Source organism: Spermophilus citellus (assembly GCF_964194105.1).
Source record: "Spermophilus citellus genome assembly, chromosome: 14".
In the NCBI taxonomy this organism is placed as follows: domain Eukaryota; kingdom Metazoa; phylum Chordata; class Mammalia; order Rodentia; family Sciuridae; genus Spermophilus; species Spermophilus citellus.
The window spans coordinates 76,714,225-76,742,042 of record NC_138194.1 but is presented as its reverse complement, the minus strand read 5'-3'; the positions used below and the strand labels follow the sequence as shown (position 1 = coordinate 76,742,042).

Sequence of the window (27,818 nt, the reverse complement as noted above, 5' to 3'; positions counted from 1 at the left end):
TTCTCATTGAAGTCAAATACATAGATATGTTCTATATAATAATACTGCATAAATGCAACCTATTCAATCAAATTTTATAGATGTGTATGCCAAAACCAATAAATATTTTCAACTTTATAGATTAATTGCTTTATAGAGAATTCAATGGAGAAATAAGCCTGCGTTTCTACTAGCTGGTAACATTTTGCTCTGTTTTCAGATTCTCTCCTTTTATAAGCACTTAAATATTGGACATATGGATGAATCTCAATCCATTTGTACTTAAAATTTAATATGATTGAATTAAATACAAACATTTATTATTTTTCATAAGATACACATAATAAAAATCAAGAGGAATTTCAGGTTACAAATTACTGAGCTTGAGTTGCCAATCCAGTTTTTTCTACTGTGACCTATGTTGAAGGACTACAAATTTGGAAATAAAACATTTAGCATTAAATGTGGCTCTGGCCCAGTCGGAATTGTAGTCATCTTGAGAACTTCATCATTGCCAGCAGTAGTCTGAAAAAGCAAGATATTATTTTGCTATTTTTAAATGATACCATGAAGACTACGCTTTTTGCTTTTATTTTTCTTGTTGGATAATTATTTGGTAACACCTTTCTCAAAATTACTCTTCATTCCCTCTTTTCCTAGCATTCATATGCATAGACAAAGGTGGTAGAGTTACATTATTGCTGGGATTAGTTTTTAAAGAAAGCAGGCAAAGCAAATAATAAAATCTTATTTAAAATATCTTAGAAAATTCTTGTCCATTAAGTTTGCTGTTCATTTTCTTTCTAGAATCAGAACAGGCCATTTTTTTTTTTTCAAATTGCAGCTGAAGTTGTTGACTTACAATTAGAACCTGACATAAAAATATTTGGATCTTTAAACACAAGAACACACATAGTTCAGTGAAATGTGAGCATCCAGCAGATCCACACCTCCCATGTGCTGTCACTCCCAGGACTAAGGTGGACTTGAAGAGCTTTTGTCAAGTGAGAGACCTGTTTGATTAAACTCTCTGTTTGATTAATTTAAATGAAACTTGGACAAGATTCCACTGTTTTGCCAAAAAGTCTTTTAGTCTCCTTGAACTAAAAGCTTCACAGTGTCAGACCAGTTCTAAGAGCTGTGCAGGACATGGTAAAACACATAATGAACTTGAGTCTTGATGTTAAAAGCTATAAGTTTGAAAGCCATTCTTACTAGATATCTCATTTACAACCAGTTACTCCAACACCTCATGCTTCAGTTTCCTTAATTATCAGATATGGGTCATAACACCCACCACAAACAATTAAGGTTTAAATGACAGAACATTCATTTAGCCTAATATAGTGTTTACCAATAAATGGTAGCTATTATCAGTGATTCGAATACTGACTCTTTTAAGACTTTTTTTTTTCTTTTTTAAAGCCAACAACTCAAGGGTGATAGAGAACAATTTGTATACAAGGTACCAGGTGTATCTCATCTAGTCCCTCTTAAATTACCATGTTCTTTGTCTTGTGTTACATTTGTCTACCCATTCTGTCATTTCAAAATAAACTTAAAAACTAAAAATATGCAATATACTTTAACTATTCTTAATTTACTAATATTACTATTCTCAAATTTTGTGGATTTTATTTGATAGGAACTAGGCTATGCTAAGATGCTTTATTCTGACCTGTTTTAAGAGACAGAGAAATATAAAATATGCTTTGAAGAGTTTTGATTCATCCAGTTGGAGAGGTTTTAGGAACTATTTAAGACATGAATTACCACATTTTCTTTGTGGTGCTACTGAAAAGGACCAAATTGATGATAATGACATTTTGGTGCCCTTCTTCTTTCTTTAGGGAGTACAAATCATTACAAAAACAATATGAGTAAACACCCTTGACATATATCCAAAGAAGTTCATGCTGCTACATGTTCTGTTGTATGTAATAATTGATTTAGTTTGAAAGTCTACCTTCTTATTGTAGTATTACCAATTCTGGGTGAAAAATGAGATGGATCATTTACCTTTACATGAGAGAGCAAGCTGAAACAAGATAATGGAGCTTCAGAAGGTGGGATATAAGAGAATATCATGTCAACCTAATCTGGTTTCCAAAGGCTATAAGCTCTTAGGAAAAGTAGATGTTATTTATAATACGAAGGGGGTTATATTCTAATATCAGAGCTCATACTATATTTTTAAATATATAATTTCCCAACTTTGAATACAGCAGTGGTTTATATGTTGAGGACAATCTTGTCTCCCAGGGGACATCTGGTAATGAATGTCTGGAGGCATGTTTGGCTTGTCCTAACCTGGCTGGGTACAAGGAAGGGTAGCAATTGCTCCTGGCTTTTTTTAGTGGGTAGAAGCTGGTGATATCACTAAACTTCCTACAGTACAAAGAACAGCCCCTACTACTAGAATTATCCAGCTCAGTATGTTTGTCATGCTGAGGTTCAGAAACCCTGGAGTAAAGCCAGGAACTTTTAAAGAATATGTTGTGCTACGGGATATTTTCCATTCCCAGTCCTGATCCACGTTGCTGGAACAGCACTCTCTACTCTTCTGAGGCCTTGGTGTTTGTCTTCCATTTTAAAGCTGCAGTTTTCCAGGGTTCTATTTACAGAATGTGCCATGGTTACTCAGTTTCTAACGGAGACGAAAAGTGCTTTGGAAACTTAACAAGAAACATGCAAGCTCTCCATAAAGAGAACTTGTGGAAAGCGAAAACTGAACAGCAGGCTTCTAGTTTCTTCTCTCCCCAAATGGCCTTAGTAGATTCAAAAATGGTAAGTGTGAATCAAACTGCTTTGTATTTTAAGTTAGAAGCAGTTGGGAAGCATCGGTAGAATGCCTTCAGGACAAGAAATCTTCACTGTCACATGATCACTTATTTAGAAATGTGATGAAGTGTGAAGAAACTGTACCAGCAGGAAGAGTTATTTAAAATCTTAAAAAAACTGAAAAACAGTTTCGTAGAACATGTACGTGCTTACAAATCAGCTGGCACAGGGAGCAGAGCTTTCTTGTTTGTCACAAATCCACTGAATTTTCTTAACTAATAAGCCAAAAGGGAGCTCAACAATAATTTATCTGCATTAATTATTTGAGTTGGAGGGGGACATGGAGCTTTTCACCTTTAACCTAATTTGCTTCATTTAACTCTAGCCAAAAAAAAAAAGAAAGAAAGAAAGAAACATAAATTTTAAAACTTACAAAGTAGGTGTGTCTTACCCATTTAGGTTTAAAGAATTTAAAGCCTTTGACCAGGTTAAAGCTATCAGAACACTCTCCTAATGGACCTTGCTATGACCACTAATCAATGTCAATGTATAGACCTCTGCTATCCAACATGGTAATAGTAGCCACATGCATATTAACCTCTTGAATGTGGCTCATCTGAACATCTGAATTAAGATATGCTGCAAGTGTAAAACACAAACCGTTCAAGCAACTTGGGACACTGAGGCAGGAGCGTCACAAATTCAAGGCTCATCCCTGAAACTTAGTGAGAACCTTAGCAAGTTAGTGAGACCCTGTCTCAAAATAAAAATGACTGGAGATGTAGCTCAGTGGTAATGCAATCCCCAGTACTGCAAAAACAAACACAAACAAAAAGACCACACAAACCAGATGTTGAAGGTTTGCATCCTCCCCCGAATAAAAAACGCTTATTTTAATTTTTATATTGATTACATTTTTGAAATTATAAAAATTTGGATGTATTAAATTAAGTAAAATATATTGTTCGATTCATTTACTTCTTTTTTTGCTTTTTATGTTGTTAGTTGAAAACTTGAAAGAACATTTCAAGTGGCTCATTATATTTCTCTTATTGTTCTGACTGAAACCTTCCAGTTTCAGTTAAGTAATCACTTTCATGATCAAGTAGGCGTTTAAGAATGATGCCAACAGGAGGAGAAATGCATAATTCTACATAGTTTGCTCGTTCTTTGTTATGTGGCATCACTTTCACGTGTTAAAGACTGATTTCCCTATTTCTGCCCCTCAGGATCTTTCTGCTTCCTGCACAGCATCTTCTAAATCCCTTTCCTCCCCACACCCTGCATTCTGTGTTTTCCAGGTCAACACTCCCTTTGATTGGGATCCCTTCTTCACTTACCTCCACCTCTACCTTGAAGACTTGATTCAAAATATTCTCTCCTTATAAAAGTGTCTCCCACCTTCAGGTGGCCTCTCCCTCTTCAGACCTCTTGGGCATTTAATTGCTACCTGCCTTTCTCAAAACGCTTCTACACCCATATTGCCAGATGTTACATTTTCTGAGGGGAAAAAAAGTTTCATGGCTAAATGATTTAGGAAAGCACAGTGAAATCGACCTCTTTACTGGAGAATTTCTTCGTCCCCTTCATAGCTTAAATATGGATTAAGAATTTTTTTTTTTGGGGGGGGGGATACTGGGGATTGAACTCAGGGGCACTTAACCACTAAGCCACATCAGTCCTATGTGTATTTTATTTAGAGACAGGGTCTCACTGAGCTGCTTAGTGCCTCATTTTTGCTGAGGCTAGGTTTGAACTTGCAATCCTGGGATCCACTGGGATTATAAGACATGTACCACCAAGCCTGGCTGGACTAAGAACTTTCAAAAAGAGCAATATGGAACACAGCATTTTCCATATTTTTGACAGGAGCACATTTTTTTTTCTCCGTGAATAATACAGTACTGAATTCTTAGCAACATACTTTGAGAAACAATGTTATATACTATTAATTGGCACATGACTCTTTTGTGGCCTTTTCTTCTCTTGTTTGGGGCCATTATATAAATCTCATTCATTTGCTAGAAGTTTCAGACTTGTATTTGTTTCTTTAAAGGTGTTATGTGTGACATATTGAAGCCAGAAATGTGAATAACTACCTGTTGATTGAGCTTAGTATGCTGAGAGGTCATACTACATTTGTATCAGTCCTACTACTGATAATAACTGAACTAATTGGACATGCACAAGAAGCTAACCTTGAAGTTCTTACTATTGCCCAACACTTTTAAATTTAAACTCTGACTAGTGGTAGAAGTATAGGACAATCTGAAACCTATTCAATATGGTAGTATCAGCATACCAAGCAAAGCCAAGAAGTACCACTGGTATATTATTTAGGACAAAAGGAGTAAAATTACTGGAAGATACAGTTTGGGCTAAAATTAGATACTAGAAAATGAGAGTTTAAAAAGACCAAAATGAATGAAAAAGTACTAACAGAAATATTTTAATTATAAAAACAGTAACCACTTCTATGAGATATTGACTTGGTTTTATGTCAAGTACAACTTATGTTTTTCAAAATTTTGCACTTACTGACCAATATCAGTAGCCTCATAGATTCATTATTATTATTATACATACATATATGCATTGATTAACCAAAATTAGAATATTTAGGCATATATGTGTTATTTAGGCATATATGTGCATATAAACATGAAAGAGGATACTTAGGAAATAAGTTAGGAGAAATCTGGGTACTATCCTATCCTTTTCTATCCTTTATTGTCCCAATCAAAGTCAGTCTTACTGCTGTCCTTAATTTCTTGTTCTATTCATGTGGGGTTTTTAATGTTTTTAAGTATTCTTTATTTGTTCTTTTCAGTTATACATGACAGTGGAATGTATTTTGACCTATCATACCTACATGGAGTATAACTTCCCATTTTTGTATTTGTACATAATGTGGATCCACACTGGTTGTGCATTCATATATGAACATAGGGAAGTTATATCCAATTCATTTTACTGTCTTTCCCATTCCCATCCCCCCTCCCTTACCCCTATTCCACCCCGTCCAATCCAGTGAACCCGGACACACACACACACACACACACACACACACACACACACGTAAGATATGACTGAGAGAAGAAGATGACATACAATCAATCAACAAATATATGAAAAAATGTTCAACATCTCTAGTAATTAGAGAAATACAAATCAAAATTACTCTAAGATTTCTTCTCACTCCAGTCAGAATGGCAGCTATTTAAGAATACAAACAGCAATAAGTGCTGGAGAGGATGTGGGGGAAAAGGCACACTCATACATTGCTGGTGGGACTGCAAAAAGGTGCAGCCAATATAGAAAGCAGTATGGAGATTCCTTGGAAAACTGGGAATGGAACCACCTTTTGACCCAGCTATCCCACTCCTCTATCTATACCCAAAGGACTTAAAAACAGCATACTGCAGGGACACAGCCACATCAATGTTTATTGCAGCACAATTCACAATAGCTAAACTGTGGAACCAACCTAGATGCCCTTCAGTAGATGAATGGATAAAGAAAATGTGGTATAAATACACAATGGAACATTACTCAGCAATAAAAGAAAATAAAATCATGGAATTTGCAGGTAAATGGATAGAGTTGGAGAATATAATACTAAGTTAGCCAGTCTCAAAAAACCAAATGACAAATGTTTTCTCTGATATAAGGAAGCTGATTCATAGTGGGCTTGGGAGAAGGGAGCATGGGAGGATTAGAAGAACTCTAGATAGGGCAAAGGGGTATGAGGGAAAGGGAGGGAGCATGGGGGTAGAAAAGATGGTGAAATGAGATGGACATCATTATCCTAAGTACATGTATGAAGACACAAATGGTGTGAATATACTTTGCATACAACCAGAAATATGAAAATTGTGCTCTATATGTGTAATATGAATTGTAATGCATTCCACTGTCGTATATAACAAATTAGGATAAAAAATAAGTAAGTAAATAAATAAAGATATGACTGAGAGAGACTATGTATAGTCCACTCGGTATCTGTGAAATCCCTGATAGTGGCATTAATCTAACGATCATGTTGAAGAAGAAGTAGCTATTTTCTTGATTTCCACTGAATGTACCTTAGGATCAGACCCAAATTGCTCTTAGTAGCCTACTCTAAATATCATCCATGACTTTTTTTATATCATAAATATGTTTTCATCATTGATGAGAAAGTGTTATTTACAAGCTGTTTACTGTGTTTGTGGCCAGGTTCTTTGAGAGGTTAAAGGGAAAGTGAAACACATACTTCTTTTGCCTTAACGAAGGGGTCATTATCTGGATGGGAAGAAAAAGTTAAACTGATCACTAGAAAGCAAAGGGAATATGAATTCTCACTTCTGTGGAACATATACTTCAGTTCAGAAAGGGGGAATTGAAATTGTGACCAAAATAATCAAGTAAAGCCAATCGGTTGAAAGACTATTGAATTCAGAACCATCATTTGCACTATGTTCTGGCTGATACAGGAAAAACCATGGAGATTTTTGAGAAGAGGGTCCACAAGCACAGGGTGACTGTGAGAGGCTGGGAGGGATGACCATGACAGTGACTGTAGGCGTTAGACTATGTTGGATGGCCGTGTCTCTCTATTGCACTGGCCCTGGGATCAGAGCAAGAGCAGTCTTTGAGAGAGGAACAAATGCAATCCAGTAACTGACTAGACATAAGTGGTTAAAAACAAAAATGTCAGTGAGATGGTCAAAAATGATCCAGGGTATTGAGCCAGATAAAAAAAATAATAATAATAGCTAATGATTTTGAGCATTTTCTCTGTACCAGGTAGTATTTTGTGTGCCTTTTCAGGATTTTCCTGGGTTTTGTGATGCAATTATTGATGTTAAGTACTAACATTTCTCCATGTTATTAAATGAGAAAACTGAAATTTATAGAGGAAGTATAAGTTGTTCAAAGTCATGGCTGAGCAAAAATTTTAATGAAGGCAGCCTAAATCTAATGCTCTAACTTCTGCGCTATCTTTATCTCATATTCTAAAGAAACGATGATAACAGAGATAAATTTGGGACCAGGAGCTAATTTTAGAATAAGAAATCATGACGTATTTAAAATATAGTCTGGGTTGGAAACAATAGTATTTCCAAGTAGACATGTCAGGTGAGATTTAGAGATAAAAGACCTCATCATGGATAAGCTGGAGATCTAAATAGTTATCCTTAGAGAGAAATAATGTTCAAGAGAAGAGATTATAACAGAAGTATTAGAGATTGCAGTTTTCAATAGATAACTACTTCTTGGAAGTAATGAATTTGTAAGCATTGCATATTGGTATTTCATGTTATGTGACCCTAGCCTCATGCTCTACAAACTTCTTTGACCACACACTTCTATTATAAAGAATTGCTGAGTATATGTCATTAGTATATATAATTTTTTCTCCATTATTCTCATATGATAATGTAGCTAATGGAAGACTTCATACTGGGAAAACAGGCAGCTTTACCAATTTCTAGTTTGCTTCTTCTTGCACTTTCAGCCATAAATTCAACCTGGATTTTCCTTGGTAGGACACTTTTTAATGTCATTTATTCAACTCATTGAATTAATACCTTTCCATATATATATGGAAAGCTCATATATACTCCCACAGTGTTACAAATGTATCATAAGTGAAAGAAAAATGATTGTCTAAGCCTGCCTTATGGATCTCTCCTGCTCATTGCGCCTGGATGGCGCCAGCCATCTGATTTAGGAGCTCAATGAGGGTTCTGGTATCATCCTGTATATTAAATACCATAATTTCTAATTTACAAATTGCCACTCTGTGTTTTCCTTTCTACACCCAATGATATCTTTAGCAGCTCTCCACCCTGAAGAGAGCTTTTCTGCACTTTGGAGACCACTGACTTTTTTCTGAACTTTCTCAAAGACCGGAAGGCATTTCCTTATCTCCTTTTCCAGCATTTATTGGGTGGGCAAGTCTGAAATTGCTCTATCTGTACACTGTATGGTGGGCATGCTTCTGTCCAAACCCCATACCGCCTTTCTCTTTCCAGATTCCAGTCTTTACAGTTTTAGTCTTTTCTTGCGACAGCCCCATTCCTTTTTGATTGTTTTAATTTCCCTTTCCCCTTTAATTGCTTTTAGCCTTAATCTTTGGTGTTTTATAATTCTTGAATAAGACATTGAGAATTCCATAGTATTTCTAGAGTAAGCCACTGTAAATGAACAGAACCATGTACTTTGTATGTTTCCAGAATCTTCTTTCATAATACCTAGAAACTGGGGCTGGGGATGTGGCTCAAGCGGTAGCGCGCTCGCCTGGCATGCGTGCTGCCCGGGTTCAATCCTCAGCACCACATACCAACAAAGATGTTGTGTCCACTGAGAACTAAAAAATAAATATTAAAAATTCTCTCTCTCTCTCTCTCTCTCTCTCTCTCTCTCTCTCTCTCTCTCTCTCCCCTCTCTCATTAAAAAAAATAATAATAATACTTAGAAACTCATGTATTTTCCAACAGCAATCACTGTAGAATGAGAACCTCCCTTTTAACTGTCATATGTAAAAGTAGTACCAGGGTCAAATACTCAGTAAGCATTCTCTTAGTGAGAAATAAGTTAGACACTAAAGTCAAATAGTAATGTCAAAAATATTTATTAATCCTTGCCAAGTGAGTAGAGAATATTATTAATTAATATATGTGTTTTATTTAGCTTATTGTTTTTAGATTTATTTTTAGTTTCTATATTTTCTTGTTACTCATTCATTGTTTTCTTTAGCCTTGAATAAAGGCTTCCCTATGCTTTGTAGCCACATGACTCTTGGAAACGTGTTCTCCTTTAAGCCATAGAAAATAAGCCTTAACATTGAAAAACAGTGTGAATATTAAGACACTAGACCTCAGCCAAGAATTTTAATGGGATTATTTGAGATCAGATACACAGTTTAGAAAATTGGTGATCTACTCATCTCTTCAAAAATATATAAATGATGAAGTATATTTTAAAATAATTTGTAACTAATCAACATAGTACTGATGGGAACCATTTATTAAAATTGTAGATATGAAAAAAAAATTTAAAGCTTATAAATAACTGAACTAACTTCCTTCCTAAGCTAACAGGGAAAAAGGCTTTGACTTTTTGATGTGCGAACAAAAAATGTGGTTCCAGTTTTATTTTAAACTTAAAATCAGTATGGAAAGATATCTTTCCATACATTCCTTATTGAAACAAACCAAGCCAACTGGATAGTGATAGAAGATGTCTCAGAATTAGGAATTATTTTAGAGTATTTCATCAGAGATACCTAGCAAACTGGCTTCTTGATTCATAAATATTAAGGTTAAAATAAAAGCATTTTGTTCTTTTCCATGAAATATTTATATCTTCACATGATAAATGTACTTAGAATCATATTAATAAAAATATTTCAAAAACTGATTTAAGAAACAATGTATCTCTAGAACTAATTACAATTGTAAATATCTATATTTCTCTTGCCATATAGTTTGCTCAATTGCAGTGAATGGAAAAGTGCTGTAAGATTGGGGGATGGGGAGAGTGAAAAACAGGAATAGAAGGGAATGACTGAATGGTTCTTGGTGTGGGGAGAGTAAAAATGGCAGGCACAACTGAGGAGCCCCTGTGAATCTGGTGATAAGGTTGTGCTGAGTAAAATTTTTTGTTCTCTACATACAAAAGAAAAATTCAAATTCGGCCAGTGTGAAATATAGCACTGCTTTGCCAGTGACATCATGGGCTTCTTGTTGAAAGACAGAAATGTAGGGCTGGGCTCAGTTGCTCAGTGTGCACTGAGAACTTCAGTTTGGTGGTCATGAATAGAAGTTTTATAGGTGCTGATGCAAACAAAAGGCAGCAGATTGTCAAGTTGCTTTTTATTGCCTACACAGGGGCTAAATTGGTAATTCCTTTGGCTAAATTGTCTCACATTGTCAAGCTAGAAATCCATCAAGACTATCTTTTGGAAAGAAAATGTAAACTCACCCACATGGGTGGAAAAGTCATCAAAGATGATATGATTGTCACCTTTCAGTGAGCCCAGTATTTTTCCATCTTATTGGAAAACACAAAGAGTAGGAGAACAAATGTACTAGATATCTTGAAATAATGTATATGTTCTATGTGGGTAAAATCACTTTACCAAATGTAAATTATTGGTTTAAAAGAGGCTAAGAAGGTTAATGAAGAAGGCTTAGAGAATATTATTCTTCATACAGTGTCAGAGTTTGGAGTGGGTGTAAAGAACAATCATATTGATACGATAGATGACAGCATTGGCTCTCGTCTCCCAATAAAGAGTCTTTTCTGACTACCCAAGAAGTAAATGCCCTTCCTATTTTCAATACCTTGTCTTAGTCATCATTTAGAGAGCTAGGAGCTATGAACACACTTAAGACACTGCCTTTGTTGAAATTTTTGCCATACCTGCTTCTTTGGATATATTAAACAACTCCCATTTGTCTTTGGGAATTGGAAACCTTTTGTAGAAGAGGATTCAACAACCCTGAGGAAGTAGATGGAATGTATTCATTAAAAATAAGATAGGCAGATTTCTTCTTCATGCCTTTCCTGTGTTAATGTTTCAACTTAAAAAACATGGTTATTGAAAAAAATCTCAACTCCAGGCCTAAAAAAACCAAGAACTTTGGGATATCATGAGGATGCTAACTAGCCTGATTTTGTTCTACACATTTTATTTATTATTCAAGACACTAGATCTACTCTTCTAGTTCATTTATGACTGGCTGTTTGCCACATCCCTTCTTGAAAATGCTGTAGCACTCTCAAGAGGATTGAGAAAGGGACCTTGTATGATAGTTCATTCCACTGGTGAATGAAGAAAAAAATTCAAAAATAGCTTCTTTTGGTTTTATGGGAACAAATGGGGATAGAAATTCTAACAAAAAAATGTTCAGGAAAGAGCCCTCATTTGTATACTAATGCTATTCAAAACCATGTTCATCACATTTGGGTGTCTCTATAAAGAAGATGCATCCCAGTAGTTAATATTATTGTGTATAAACGTGTAAACAACAAATAAACAAGCCTTAGAAAGATGTGGAGTCAAAGAACTTAAAATATTTATTAATCCCTTTGAAGGGCTGCTGCAGTCAAATCATGTGGATGCTTCCCAGTTGGCAAGGGAATGGCATTGCTCAAAGGTTTCATACTGAAAAGCCTCACGCAGCTATCTAGGCAAGAAGTTTGGCACTGGTACTGCAAAACTACAAAGACAAATGCCCAAATATTTATCATATGATTTGTATTCTGCAGTCACTCTGAGTTTCAGTGGTAACAGTGGGAAGGAAAGGATGAAGTCAGATTTCAGAAATAGAATTTTTGAGAAAGGATTTAAATATCTAATGCATATTTCCACAGAAGGCCATAACTACAGACCTGCTGTCAATCTCTTCTTATTAAAGTTCAGTTATTTATCTTTGGGCAAAACATCTCTAGAAAATATTGGTTTTGAAGGAGAACAAAACTACTACTATTTTTAAAAAATAGAATTTTCTTCTTAAACCTCGTTGACAGATTATCTCTCACCATATTTTTAAATTACAAAGTGGCCATTCTGCAGTGAAGTATAGTAATAGAGCTACTATGTAGCAAAGTGAAGTGAAAAAATCAGTATACTTCTACCATTAAGGACTTATATGTTCACTTAGATTTCAGGTTCTCAGAAGCAATGGTGTTCTGTGCACAGAGATGCAGAGGATCCAGCCAAATGGGAAACAGATGCTTAATTTTTACTTGGTCACATTATTAACTATAACGAAAAAATTACAATCCTTATTTTCTATTAGTGAATAGGATTTCTGTGTTCTTAATGTATATATTTTTTATTTATCTTAAAATATAGTTTAAGGCTAGAAATAGAAGTATCCTAATGTTAAATGAGTCAAACGTTTACCCGTTAAGTGTCAAATCATCACATTTTATTTTAGTATTTAAAAGTCATCCAAAGGGATCCAGCATGGCTCAGTATCAGGGTGAAGTTCATTATTCTATTTTTATTCTGCATGGCCATATAACAGTCAAGACACTGCTTAGGGCACTCTGGAAAGGCACAGAGTAAAATAAGACTCATCTTTATTTCTACTATCAAGGCAAACTATTTAAATCTTTCCCAAAATTTACCAGAGTTCTTGGTATACAACAAGGGCTCAATTCATAATTGTTGAATAAATAAAAACATGTAGGGGCCGGGGCTGGGGTTCAGTGGTAGAGCGCTTACCTAGCACATGCAAGGCCCTGGGTTTGGATCCTCAGCACCACATATTAAAAAAGGTATTTTGTGCAATTTATAGAAAGCTTAGAATTCAAGGGATAGGGTTTTTAGTCAGGAAAAGTATAACTCTGTAAGGCAATTATCAAGTGAGCATTAGAAAAACTGCATAATTATCATTTTGTTTGTCTTGATTGTGTTTAGTGATTAATAATCTTTATATTTAAAAATAGTTTTGCTTTACATAATTACATAATCAAAAGTCAAAAAAGTAAAAGATACTTAATTCTATATTTATTCTCCATTCTACACAATTCAATCTGTTTCTATAGATGTATAAAAATGTTGTGGAGAGAACTACTGACATTAGAGTGGACAGAAAAAAATCTAGTAAATTATATGTAAAAGTTCCAGGTAGTTTTCTGTGGGAACTACAAGCATATTGGCTTTAACAAATCCACACTTCTATATTTAATATCTCAAGCATTAGGAAATTGGCTGCTTGCAAATGTATTTTAAGTAGGTTGGTAGTATGAGGTTTCCTCCTGCCTATGGAGCTATTTCTTATTTTTCCAAGTTTCAAAATAGGTTTACTTAAATCATGTATGCACTTGAAAATGATACATTATCCTGAGTTTATTAAAACAATAAAAACGTAGCAATGCAATGATATGAATGTTTTAAAATATAAGTGCCAATGCTTTTTAAATAAAATCCTTGTCTAGAATAGTTTTGTATTTTAATACTAAAGGTCTAATAAGTGGCAGGAGAAAACAGGAAGAAAAAACATAACAAGGAATCAAGGGAATAGTTTTTCAAAGAGTATTCTCTGAATTCTCACTCAAGAGAAGTGGCTCCATTAAAATAATGAACTTAAGATTAATATTTTATAGTAGATAAGATAAAATATATGTATTTTCTGTGACAGAAGCTTTTGAAGTTATACCAATTTGGGGAATCATTATTTTGCTTGGTCATCTAAAATTCCTTTGAATTACATTGAACTCATTTTACAAGCCCTAAACACAAGATCTAAGGTTCCTTGCATCTTTAATGTGGCTTTATCTTTCCATTATACTATATACCATATAGTTCTAGCAGAAAGTACTTCTACAGCCAGGAATCGTTCTCTCCTATTGAACACTCAAGACAGGAGTAAATTTCCCAAATCTAAAAGATTTAATTATCCAGTGAAGATACCTGAAAGACAAATGGAACTGAAGGGTGATTGGGGTGGAGACTAGAGATTGGGAAGAGTGCTCCAGGGAGAGGGATCCCTTGTGGAAGCCAAAGGTAGGATACAGAGTTAGATCAGGAAGGCTCTTCAGGCCAGGCATGGTGTATGAACTTTATGAGGGCAGTGGTGAACATGGAGAGGTTTCCTCAGGGTCTGGGGGAGGCATGATGGAGTGGAGGGTGATCAGATCTGCACTTTAAAGACACTGTGCTAGCTACGGTTTAAAAATGGATTAGAGTAGTAGTGCATGCCTGTAAACCCAGAGACGCAGGAGGCTGAGGCTGGAGGATTGTAAATTCCAGACCAGCCTAGGCAATTTAGCAAGACCCTGTCTCAAAAAAAAAAAAAATATATATATATATATACACACACACACACACACACACACACACATACAGTAGAGTGCCCCTGGGTTCAACCCCCAATATTATGTAAAAGAAAAGGAAAGAAATAAAAAGAAATGGATTATAAGGGACAAGTCTGGAGACCAGGTTACAAATTCAGGTAGAAAAAGGTGAGAGAAGTGAACCCATTTTAAAGATAATTAAGAGGTAGAACATATAGGATTTATTCTCCAGGTAGTTGTAAAAGGGTAAGGAAGAAAGAAGAGTTAAGACTGTCACCCAGGTTCCAGGATCTGCATGATACCATTTATTAACTTGGGGACTGCAGATATAAGATCAGCTTACAGAGGAAATGGGATGAATTCATTCAGGAATGTAATGAATTTATATCCTGTGGAATATAAACGTTGAGATATCCAGGTAGATTATGGAATCATCCTGGAATAGTGATATGAATTTATAGAATTTATAGAAGAACTGCCTATAGATAATAATTGGATCAATTGAAAATAATGATATTACGCAGGGAGAGAAAGTAGGATAGGAGTATAAAATACCAACACTTAAGTAAGGAGCTGAATGGATACTGAAAAGTAGAAAAAAAATGGGAGGCTGATGTTACAGAAAAAAAAAAGTGGCTTTTAAAATGTAGCAGTGTTTATGCCAAAGGCAATAAGAAGTCAAGATCAGGATGAAAACTAACCATTAAATTAAACCTCATGGTTTGGTAGGATGGTGTGCACAGGAATGGATGGGAGTGGGTCGAGGGAAAGGGAGGGTCTGAGATGACATAGGTAGATAGCTGTTGATTAGAAGTGTGGTGATGATATTTATAGCAGCACAATTCACAGTACCCAAATTATGGAACCAGGCTAGGTGTCCATCAACAGATGAATGGACAAAGAAAATGTGGTATATATGCACAACTGAATTTTATTCAGTCATAAAGAAAAATGAAGTTATGTCATCTGCAAGAAAATAGAATGAGAGATCATTATGTTAAGTTAAACAAGTCAAATTCAGAAGGTTAAAGGTCCTAGGTTTCCTATCGTATGTGGAAGGTAGAGAAGAAAAAAGAAAAGAAAGATGAGGGTAGATCTCATGAAAATCAAAGGGAGCTCAGTAGAGGAAAGGGACCAAAGGGGTGGGAGGTGAGAAGGGAAGGGGGAAGTACTGGGGAATGATATTAATCAAGTTATACTGTGTCTTATGTGCATGAATGAATATGTAACAACAAATCCCATCAGTATGTCCAACTATAATGCACCAATAAAAATTATGGGACAAAAAAGGAAAATTGGTATAAATGAAAAGAAGCAATTAAATAGTATTAGATAAAATAGATTAAAAGTCATTTGTTTCACCAGGAAAGATTCCAGCTGTTTAAATACTTATGTGAAATGTTCAGTAGAAAAGTAGATTGAAGTCATTTTTAAGAGAAAAAACAGCTAATAATAATAGCTTGTACTCATTGAGTGCTTAGTGTGTACTGACTGAGCACTCAGTTCTAAGTTCTTTATGTGTATAACTCAATTGTTGTTTACAAAATCCTCAGTCCTGTGATAGGTACTATGTTTATTTTGCTTTGAAGATAAAGGAATGAAAAGCTGGAAAGTTAGAAGTACTGATAGGATAACTTCCTTTATGAGGCAGAAAAGAATGGTATCCAAAACAGGTAAAGGAAGTACTCTTTCATACCATTCTAAAGGACCAGAAGTGGGAGGAGTGAGATGGAGGCAGTTGCATTTATGGATTTGGAACTTGTGTTTGTCAATCAGAGGATGAGGGCGTCTACACACATGAGGTGCTGAGATAGCGGGTGGTAGGCTGGAAGTATGAGGAAGGTTTCAGTGAACCCTGTGGTGAACAGGAGAGAATGCTGACTAGAGAGCATAGGTGATTTCTAGGCAGCACTGAGTCCTTACTGCAGGTGGAGAGCAAGAATAGACAGTGCGGTTCATCAGCAGTGTGGTGGGACTTCCCCTGGTGTTGGGCTTCAGATCTGGGGGAGGTAGTGCTGTTAAGACTATCTAGGAAAGTTCTAGGATTCAGCATGTTGAATCCACCACAGGACAGGGAAGACCTTCGTGGCAAATCAAACATGCAGGGTTATGGGGGAAGATGGGGAAAGAAGGAGGGTGTGGATCCATTTAATTGGCACTTATTTGTAACTTCTTCAAAAGTAAAGTAGGATTGAACCTAATTAACCAGGTAAGAGAGGAATGGATGGTGCCCAGAGACAAAAACATAGCCTAGTGAAGGGGTATATGAGAATTCTCTGTACTTTTTGTTTTATTTTTTCTGTACACCCAAAACTACTCAAAAATATCTAATCTATTAAGTAAAAATATAGATCTGGGAATAGATTACATAGGGACCACCTAAGTATCATTTACCATTCTTTTTGGAAGAATTTATGGATTATTTAGCTACATTGAACCACATGGTTTATCCTCTCCAGAGTTATTTTGAATTTAAGATGGGCAGAAGAAAGGAGGAAGAACAAGAAATCTATTGTTGAATCCCAATTTGCACAAGGGACTGTGGGGGGTTTATTATAAGTTTTATATAATTTAATGTTGGGTCTAAACCTATGAAGTTGGACCACATGTATATTTTGCAAATCAAGATACAAAAACACAGAGATGTTACCTAACTTTTCTAAAGTGGCTCAGGGAGGGGGTAAGCAGAGAAAAGGTTTGGAACCATTGTCTATTGACAATGAGTACATGATCATTGTCCCACACTCCCTGAATAACTATTCTGTTCATTAACATTCCGTTGTTTTATGTAGCCTTAGGTTTTGAATATTCTCTGAAACCATGATTAGAAAGTTTGAAGAAAGTCACCAGTAAACGTTACCTGTCAAAAGAAAGATTCACTAATGAACCAATAGGTGGCAGCATAACATGGCAGTCTTAAATATTTAAATAATCTTGTTAATTGACAATTGTTTGAGGCACCAGGTGTTGTGCTCAATATCGTGCTTGGCCCTGTGCTAGTTGATCAAAAGAAGGAGAGAGAAAAATAAAGGAGATAGAGGAAGAGGAAGAGCAGAGATGAAGTAAAAGGAACTCTCAAGAAGCCAAAATTATAATAGGACCTATATATTCTTCAAAATTCATCTTAGAACTCAACTCTGGAAGTCCCAGATGCCATAAGTCCTCTAAATACCTATATGACATGGTGCCAATAGTGAACAGTGTAACCACTGATAGAATGTCCATGTCTCTATTAGACCATGAGACACCTTGGGGATGGGAAACTGCTCATCTTTGAATTTCTTGGAACCAGTAGCTGTGCCAGTGCCTGGCTTGATAGATATGAAATAAACATTAATGGATGAATAAATGAACAACTTAATGAAAGATATATGACTGTTTATCACTTCTTCTCTTTAATCCTCCTACCTTTGGGAGAAATTCTATCAATTCTATCTATCAAATATTGTATCTTTTTCTTTAATGAAAATTAAAGTTCTTTAGGATCCTCTAATTAGACACGCGTAGTCAGACACATCACCCATTGTGCCATTGGCTTGTTAGTAAAAAGGAACTGTCTTTAGGATGAGGAGAATGTGGAACAAGCCAACTGGCAGCCACAGTGGTTGGAATATTTTGATCCTGAAGAAGAGAGGGCATATAACAAGCTCTAACCATGTGCCAGACGTAAATACTAGATTTGTCTAATCCTTAATAATATTATGAGCTAATTACTGTTATTAAGTCCATTTTATAGGTGTGAAAATGAAGCTCAGAGAATCTAATTTGTCCAAAGACATTAACTGGTGCAACTGGAATTTCCTTTTTTTTTTTTTTTTAACTAATATGCCCTTATCAAAGTCCTAGAAAGGTTAAAAACTTGCTTAAAGTAACACTGTCAGAAAGCAGCAAAAAAAAAAAAAAAAAAAAAAAAAAAAAAAAAAAAAAAAAAAAAAAGGACTCCAGTCCAGAGTCCAGGCTTACAGGACTCAGGGACTTGTACTTCTTGTTCAGCTACATTTCCTCATCACACATCTCTCTGTAGACTTGGGAAACCCATCTTGCTCTCCTGCTGTCTCCTGAATTAGCATCACATTAAGGGAAGCCTGTAGTTGTGTTTCTTTATAGAAATGGATGGAGGTGTTTTTCTCACAGACTCTAAGGTGAGGTAATTTTTGTAGCTTTAGCTTTGCTAATTCTCCACTAGCAACTCTTTCAAAGTTTTGGTCTGGTCCAGTTGCCACCAGGTCCTGATAATCAGGAAGCCATCCTAGAGCTTCCAAGCTTCTAACAGCACCCCCAGCTATTCATCAACAGTATCTCAGATTAGTGCCCAGGCAGAGGACAGACGGGGGTGAGTAACTTCATGGGGAAACAGGGGGCATTTGAGCCTATAGACATCTAAACAGCCAGATGCATTGGTATCAACAGGCTTAAAATGCCATATGTCCCTTAGAATTTTATTCTCATTTTAACAATGCTATTTTGATGCATAGTAAATAAGCCTGAAATCAAATACACAAAAATGCTAACAAAAGAAATATGGATCATTGATATTAGTGCAATAAAATAAATGAATTTTTTTGTTTATTTTCCAAACTTTTGATGATGTGTCTTCAATACCTTCAAAATCAATATTAAAGTTATCTTTTTTAAAAAAGCATTTTCCCCCTTTGGAAGTAGCTAAAGAGGACATGGATAGATGAAACAATATAGTCCAGATGTCCAAATTGTAGATTTATCTTCCTACAAATTTTTCTGCAATGAATTGGAGAGGAACTAGAGTTCACAAAAAAGGCTATGTTTATTCAGTGAGTCACAGGACTTAAGGGATGAAGGAAATTGGTCCATATGAATGACTTAGGAGATAGAAATAAAGCAGCAATCAAAACTGCCCTCAGCTTTACAAGAGCTGACTTACGGACCAGATCCTCAATAGCCCACCCGTCTCCTGGGCTCCTTTAGCTGCCGTCCTGGCAGTTCACCTCTAGGGGCACTCTGATCTGTTTTACAATATTGCCCAGGTCCTTTGAGTCTTAAACCCCCTTCCCACTTCACCTCATCATTTAGCAGAAGAAAAGGCAGAATTGTTTCAAAAAGAACACTAGAAAGGGGAAGAGAAAATAAGCACAAAACCATGAGAGTATGGAGAACAGATCCTTTTTAATGTAACTTGAATCTAGCTATAGATCTGTTTTCTGAGAAGACAGATTAAAAATTTCTTTTCCAAGCCTAGATTGCTGTGGATGCTGAATGAATCCCTCAGAGCCTGGGTGCCTTCTCTACTCCTGCTGCATCTGAGAAGGGTCTCAGCCTTCACTGTAGATCTGTTCTCTAGGTCACTAACCTGCTGGGTCAGGCAGTTTCCACCTGCCCTTCTCTCACCTTCTGGTCTCTCAGGGAAGAAAAGTGCTTCTCTTTCAGGCCCAGAATTCAACATCTGGATATGGCCTTCCTGTACCTTCCTCCTTTACCCTTCCTATAAGTCTGTGAGATCAGCAAATTATCCAGTCACCCAAAGAATGTCATTAGGCAAATGTCAAGACTCCGTCTTTTACCATATGGCAAGTGTCATACTCATCCTTTCTAGTGGATCTTAATTTCATCCTAATTCATTGTCCCATTATAAATACGCACCTATTTGTCCACCATGTGTTCCCATTTTGTTTAAAATAATCACTGAGCCCATGTTTTAGCTAGTTTCTTACCCTATTCTCACAAATAGGTAAAAGGCCAGAAAAATCCAATAGCATGTTTTAGAAGACCACCTCACATCTGCTTTCCATCTGAGAAGCAAGAGATTATATCCTTACCATCTCTCAAAGCCCATTCCCAGTCCCAACCCCTGCCTCTTCATATGGAGTTTTCCTTAATTTCTTTCCTTCCCTGAGAGATGCCTCTGGCTGAAAACTCATTTGCAGACCAGAGGCACTTGACACACTCGGAACCCAAAGAATGTTCATGCCATCCTGCCTCCAGCTACCCACTCCTCTCTCTACCCCAGGTCCTCTCTGAGCCCCCTCCTCAGGTCCTAATCATTACGAATTTATAGCATCAAAAAACCTTAACCATATAGTAACAATAACATAAACAATAAGAGGAGGGTTGATCACTCACACATGCTCTTACAGGAGAACAGGCAACTCTCTCCCTGGTAAGAAAAACATGGGTCTCCACCCCACCAAAAAAAAAAAAATCCCAGGATGCCCCAGAATTCAGTTTCTTTTCTTCATGACGTGTTGTAAAGCACGTCAGCTGCTCCTTGTTGCTGTGCAGATCACCCAACATCGGGTCACTGAGAGAGACGGCAGCGCTCTGCTCGCACAGCTGATAGGATTAGGAGCTGGTGCTTTGTCAGCCCTGAGTCCAAGAAAGCCCCAGCACACGCAGGTGAGATGCAAGGAAGAGTGGATGTGGAGGACTGTGGGGTGTTTGGATTGTATGGTACACACATTTTCTCTTTGGCAGTGAATTTGTATTGTCTTTTCTGTGAAGTTTATAGTGTGTGTGTGTGTGTGTGGGGGGGGTCCTGTCAATAAAAACCCGTTTTTCATTACTCTTCTAGTTTCAGGCATTGGTCATAAGCACCTCACTGGATTTGTGTGAGGTTCAAGTAAGATTATATATGTGAAAGAGCTCTGAAAATTTAAAGTTTTGCACATATGAAATTTTACAGAAAGAATTAAATAATTTATCCTATATTGGGGTCCTAATTAGATAAAGACATTTTTACCCCACCCCCAATCTACAATATTCTTTCTCCTCTGTTTCTTACCAGGCCTAGATAGGTATGTTAACTATAATCTCTAAGGGTTCCATCTTCTTCAAGTAGTGGGTATTTTCTAAAATCCAGCAATTCATTTGTTTTTCAAGGAAAAGCCATGAAATTGCAAAACAATATAATAAAATAAGTATTTAAGTAGAACATGGATGCATAAGAATATGATAAAGCAGATGATAGATGAGTATATTCTGCTAGATTAAATTATATGTCTTTGATGGTATAATCCAAATGTTATATTTCTCCAAATGACATGAGAAATCCTGGAATGAAGCTAAAGGCAGAAAAGATATTGTCATTTGTAAAACTTGCCTCTTAAAACAACAGAAAAACAGGCTTGGGTTCCAAAAGTAGAGAGCTAAGAGGCATCTGAACACTAAACCATCAGCTTTTCCCTTGGCAAGGTTGCTATGGTGACAACAGGGCTACTGCACAGCTTCTCAGTGCCTGCATTTCTGCAGTAAAAGCTTTCATTGAACACATGTTGGATTTTTTAGGCACACACCCCATCATCAAATACAAAAACATATTGGAGTCAGCTTTATCCAAGTCATGTGCTAATAGAAGTTGTATCTATGTTCTTTATCCTGTCCCTATAGGCTCCTTAATGTAGTTATGGGATTTACTTGTTCGTGCATTCATTAGACAGTTACATTGATGCCTACCGTGTGTCAGGAATTGTGCTAGGCATTGGCTACAATCCCTTGGTGAAAACAAACAATTAAATGGGGAGTTCTGACATACAATCATAATGGCTCACCTAGGGGTAAATGCCGGGGTCCTGGAAGTAGTAGGGAAGGTTCCTTGGGAGAAGTTGTCTAAAATGAAACTTAGTGTATCCTTAGGAAGAGGAGAATGGGTGGAGAGGATACAAGTAATGCTCTAGACAGAGACCCCAGCTTGTGCAGCAGTGTAGAGGAAAAAGAGCAGGAAATCTCCAGGGAACAGAAGTGCTGCAATTTTAGCATATCCATTTGTAACTGGAGAGAGAGCCCCAGAGCTTGATGGGGTGGCTGGAGAGGGAGGATCCCTATAAGAGAAAAGGCAAGAAATGAGATTGGAGAGGTAAATAGAACAGCCAGATCCTGAAAGTTCTATGTGCCATATAAGGAAGTTTGAATATTCCTAGAGATCAACAGGGAGGTAATTAATGAGTCTTTTGTTTGTTTCTTTTGTCTTATTGTTGGTACTGGGGATTGAATTCACCGCTGAACCACATCCCCAGCCCAATTTTGTATTTTATTTGGAGACAGGGTCTTACCAAGTTGCTTAGTGCCTCACTTTTGCTGAGGTTGGCTTTGAACTCGTGATTTTCCTGCCTCAGCCTCCTGTAAGCCCCTGGGATTACAGGCATGTGCCACTGCGCATGCCCAGCCCATTCATGAGTTTTAGTGGAGAAGCATGATTTGATTTAGCCTTTCATGAAAGCCTTGTGGAAATATTGAAAGACAAATTGGCAAGAAAGGAATAAGAAGTAAAACTGGAAGAAAGACAACTTTAAATAGATTCCTGTTGAAATGGTGTAGAATGATTATGGTTTAAACTCTAAATGAAAATAATGGAGATAATAGTGAACAGAAGTGATCTGATTCAAGCCTTTTAATACCAGGGTAACATGGAGATCACTTGGTAGATTATGCCATGTGTGGGTAGGGCAAAATGGAAGAAGTCAAGAATCACTCTGAGGTTCTGACTTGAACAACTCAATGGAGGATGTTTCTTTTATTGGGTTCCCAAACTCAACACTCAGTTTTTGGTAGGGAACTCATCTTATGACTTAATTCCTATATTACTGTAATATGACCCAGCCTCATAATTTTAGAAATAACAGACTGTATGAATCATCTTGAACTATCACTTTCCTGAGGCCCATATTTGAGATAGCTGTGGGTGTAGGAAAAATGAATTAATTACCTATTCACCCCAAATAAAGAATTCTAAGATTACTAACCCTGCTGCTTAAGAGACTTAGTAGATTGAAAAGGAATGAGAATGTATGGAATAAAATCTCTTTGGGGGTTACAGGAGGAAGGTAAATTAATTTCAATAATCCTGTAACCTTGGGATCTTTCTGTACTTACAACATGCATCCCAAGGTTTGAGAGCTGAAGACTCAGGAGAAATGCTGTTTGGAGGGCAGACAAATGAGGATGATGGAGGTTCAAATACAATCTCCAGCAATCATAGTTCTTCCAACTAGTGTGTAGGGAGCAGACTGTTCACCCAACATTTAGAATTTATTTATTTAGAGTTTTCTCCAAAATTGAGTAAAATATATGTAAGTCATTAGGTTGAATTCCATCACCAGGTAAGATTTAATAATACCAAGTGTAATAAATCAAAATATGTACCTTGATTCTACAAGATGGGTTTTTGAGTTTTTTTAAACAAATATATTTGCATCACAAATACTTTTTCTGCCTGTCACTAAAAGGCATCAGCAAATATTGACTGGACCACCTGGACCTGACCTAACCACCCTTTGGCCGGTTCTGCTCAATCATCAGAGTACAATTTTTTTTTCTCATATAATCTTCAAAGCTCCCCTTAAGGTGGGTGTTATCATTATGCTCCAATTTTACAAGGAAAAAGAAAGTTCACGGGGGTCAAGAACGCTAGGCATGAAGGCTGTCAGCCTGAAGGGACTGGGGTGCTGGCATGAACCCGGTTTTCTGAGTTCAAGTGCAGAGTTGTCCCCATAGCAGTGTGCCTGGACAGCTTGGGGCAGAACTGTCGGGTCATCCGCCTGGCTTCCCTAAGCGCCAGGAGCCTGCCTTCTTGTTTTCCTGCGGTGCTGGGCAGCGCTGCCAACCCAAGGCCCTTCTGACGCAAACCCCCAAGGAGATTTCAGCCTTTGAAATCCAGGAACCATGATGCTGTGCCAGTCCTGCAGCATTGGCTCGGCAGGGGTTCGGGAGAAGGGGGACCCGCCGCGCCATCCTCGGGTGAAGTAACTGTAGGGAGCTGGACGTTGACTTAAAACCGAGAGGCCAAGCAAGGATCACTAGGGGAAAACTTTCCCTTTCCCCGTTTTGGCTCTCGGTGATGTGGCAGCTTTTCTCAGCTTTTCCACCCAACGAACACCACTATCAAACCCGAACCCAGGTGCTTAAAAAAGAGGTAGGGGGTGAGGGCACCTCTGGGCTGGAGATGCTGCTAGCCTCGGCCAGCCTGCAGCGGGTCACGCTCAGCAGGGGAGGGGGCGCCCGGCACTGGGTTTGGGGTCGTGCCAGCAGCGAAACCCGGAGGGCGTGCGCGGAGGCACGGACCGGCAGCCCGGGCCAGCAGGTGAGGGAGGTGGCCGGGAAGAGCCCCGGGAACAGTGGCGGCCACGGCCGTGGCGGCACCACGTGTCCGGCCGGGGCGGGGCGGGCGGGCGCGCCCTCGGAGCCGAGCACCAACCGCGGCGGCGGCGGCGGCGGCAGCGGCAGCGGCGGCGGCGCGTCGGACCCGCAGCAGCCGCCGCCCGCATCCCGCGGCGCTCAGCGCAGTGTCTTCGCTCCTCTGCACGCAGGTGCCTCCTCCTGGACGGCGGCAGCGGCGGCGCGAGGAGCAGGCGGGCAGTGGCGTGATGGGGCCCCTCCGCGAGAACAAGGTAAGGAGGACACGTCGTGTGGGCGCGGGTTGCAGTGTCTAAGGCGCCTAAAGGAGGCAAGGTGGGCACTAAGGGATGAGAAGGGGGCCAGGTGAGGACAGGACGGAGGTGGCATTTAGAGTTGAGGTAAAGGGGTGGAAGGAAAGGAAAAGGATATTTGCTTAGGTGATGCGATCTGGCAAATGAGGAGATGGCACCGGAGGAAGATATTTGGGGGATTGACATGAGAATTGAAAGGATTAACTACAGAGGGTTAATCCTGTGTCCTGAAACTGAGGGTTTGCGGTGAAGCTTTCTGTTGACGTGGTGTGTGTGTGTGTGTGTGTGTGTGTGTGTGTGTGTGTGTTGGTGTAGATAATAGGAATTTGATGTATTCGTGATTGAGAAATAAGGACTCCAGCGTGTCAGTGACCCAGCGTTGGTAGAGTCTGCAGTGTGCCAAGCAGAGTGGCTGGCGTGGGATACCTGCTGGGCGACTGACGTGTAGGGCGGATCCAGAGGCTGGGTGCGGTTTGCAGCCCCTGGATAGCGCGGCTGCCTGAAGGCACCTCAGATGTTCCCTGCGGCTGGGGTTTTCCCTTCAATTCTGCACTATGCTGGTCTCCCCGAGGTGTTTACTTTGGCCTTGACCCTTCCTGGTAAGCTGAGGAAATGAGCAGGAGTTCATGTTGCAAAATGGTGTTTGTTGCCTAAGCCAAAGCCCTCTTTGAATTGCAGAGGTTAGAGGGAGCCGTGGAATTTTTGCAGAAAGCTTCAATAAGGGTGGTGGCCGACCTGAAAAATCACTGGATTTGAAGCTCACTCTGTTTCTAGATGATGTACAGCCTTTGCCTCCTAAATTTAGTCTCAGTTTCCTTGTCTGTAAATAGGAACATGAATTAGTGTCTTCTCCGTGTTGCAGCCTGGGGTGTCAAGATCAAGTGAGATAATGGTTGGGAAAGAACTTTAAAACTGAGCAACATTTCAGAATATGACTTTTTATGCATTTAAAAAAAAAAAGCAAGGCATAGCAAGGTATTTGTGCTGCATTTTTAAGGAGGGAGAAAGAGAAATCTCTTCTCGTGGTGTACTGTAAGGAAAACAAAAGCTAAACATGATGTAAAAGGTGGAGCCATCTTCCTGGGTATTGGATTTGTGTTTGCTTTTTCTGTTGGCAACAAGCCTTGTGTACCAGGATATTAATGAATAATTAAGATCCTGTCCAGAAGAGGAGAGATTTCAAGGATAAGTGTGTGTGGTCCATCAGAAAAGAATGGTTCCAGGTACAGAAGTCTACTTTGTAAGGAGACAGACAGGAAAATAGAAGTCAAATTGTCACAGTTAATTCAGGTAGAACAAAATGGAATTTGAAAGGAAAAGTATGCTGTAATCAAGAGCCATTGGAAGCCAAAACCTTGAATGTGATAGATAGAAAAAGCCAGAGTAAGAAGGTGAGTCAGGAATGGCACAGGGGAGCAAGCAGGCAGCCTTCCTGAGAATAGGTGGAAATGTCACGTGTGCTCTTCACTTAATCAGAAAGGTAAGCTCAGTGCAGAAGTTTTGGACCTCATTTCAGTGACTGAGATAAGGACTACTCTGGAGAGTCCATGTTTGGAAATGTAACTTCTTAGAAACTGACCCTTGAAGGAGCAGTCAGGAGTTGAGAGGGGGCAACAAGTTTCCTTTTGTTTTCTTTCTGATGTCCAATTGTGAGAAGGAGCACAGAGTGCAGCATCATGAGAAGGAGATTTCCCGAAGCCGGATTCCCCGGTTGATTCTTCGGCCCCATCTGCCCCAGCAACAGCACAAGGTGTCCCCAGCCTCTGAGTCTCCCTTCTCTGAGGAAGAGAGCAGAGAGTTCAACCCCAGCAGCTCTGGGCGCTCAGCGAGGACCATTAGCAGCAACAGCTTCTGCTCAGGTACAGTACATGAGAAGCCACTCAGCATGAAGCATGTGCATGGCAGGTGAAATGTGAATGGGCCTGGGCTTCGCCCCTTACTGCCTAGAACTGGACTTCTATTAGGGTGATTTGTATAAGGCTGGACCTTTTTAGCTATTCTGATCTATTGGCTCTTTTGACCTATTTGCTATTTAGTTTCATATATGCAACCCAATGGAATCTTATAACTGTTTCTATGTGTTTTTCTAATTTCTAATTTAGGATATAAAATCTAACTTTTTTTCCATGACTGTTTATATTGAGGTTTCTTTGTTTAATCTAGAAAAGATATTAAGTTGAATTTTATACTTTCAACCTCTATAAGCCTATACTTTTGAATCCCTAAAATAAAGCAACTTCTAACAAACGAGGTCAAGACCAAGGAGGGCTATACTATGGGACTGGCCTTGTAGTTTAGTAACTGACTATGTGTCTTTAACCTCCTTAAACCCCAATTGTTACATCCATAAAGTGGAACGATGATACAGGTTGATTATCATCTATTTAACATGCTTGGGACAAGAAGTTTTGAAACTTTAAAAAATTTGGAATATTTGCAATGAGATATCTTAGGGATAAAAACCATATCTAAACACAAAATTTATTTATGTTTCATACACATCTTCTACATATTGCCTTGGGTAATTTTATGTGATATTTTTCAGTGCACCTGCTTTTTGCCTGCCACCTGTGGCATGAAGTCAGGTGTGGAATATTTCACTTGTGACCTTATGTTGGTGCTCAGAAAATTTCACACTTTAGAGCATTTCAGCTGAGCACAAAGATGCTCAACTGTACCTACTTTGTAGAGTTGCTGTAGGAGTAAATGAGACTCTTTTCCTAAATGTACCCCTAGCTCAGAGTGTGGCTTAGAGAGGTGTTTAATAAAGACAGTTGTTAATATGATGAAAGTAGAGGTCAGTTTTGGCCTCTACATTCATCATATTTTTGGAAATTTCCTTAAAGTTGCAAAGGTATTTGGTAA

General features: G+C 38.2%; 1 protein-coding gene across 1 annotated transcript in view; it reads left to right on the top strand.

Annotated features, from left to right (window-relative positions):
• Positions 1–24,707: 24,707 nt before the first annotated feature.
• SYBU (syntabulin) overlaps positions 24,708–27,818 on the top strand; it is a 68,323-nt gene continuing 65,212 nt past the window's right edge. Inside the window, exons 1-2 of the mRNA XM_081266365.1 lie at positions 24,708–24,914; positions 26,608–26,812. Coding sequence (XP_081122491.1) covers positions 24,891–24,914; positions 26,608–26,812 — 229 coding nt within the window. The 5' untranslated portion in view covers positions 24,708–24,890. The remainder of the gene's footprint in view (positions 24,915–26,607; positions 26,813–27,818) is intronic.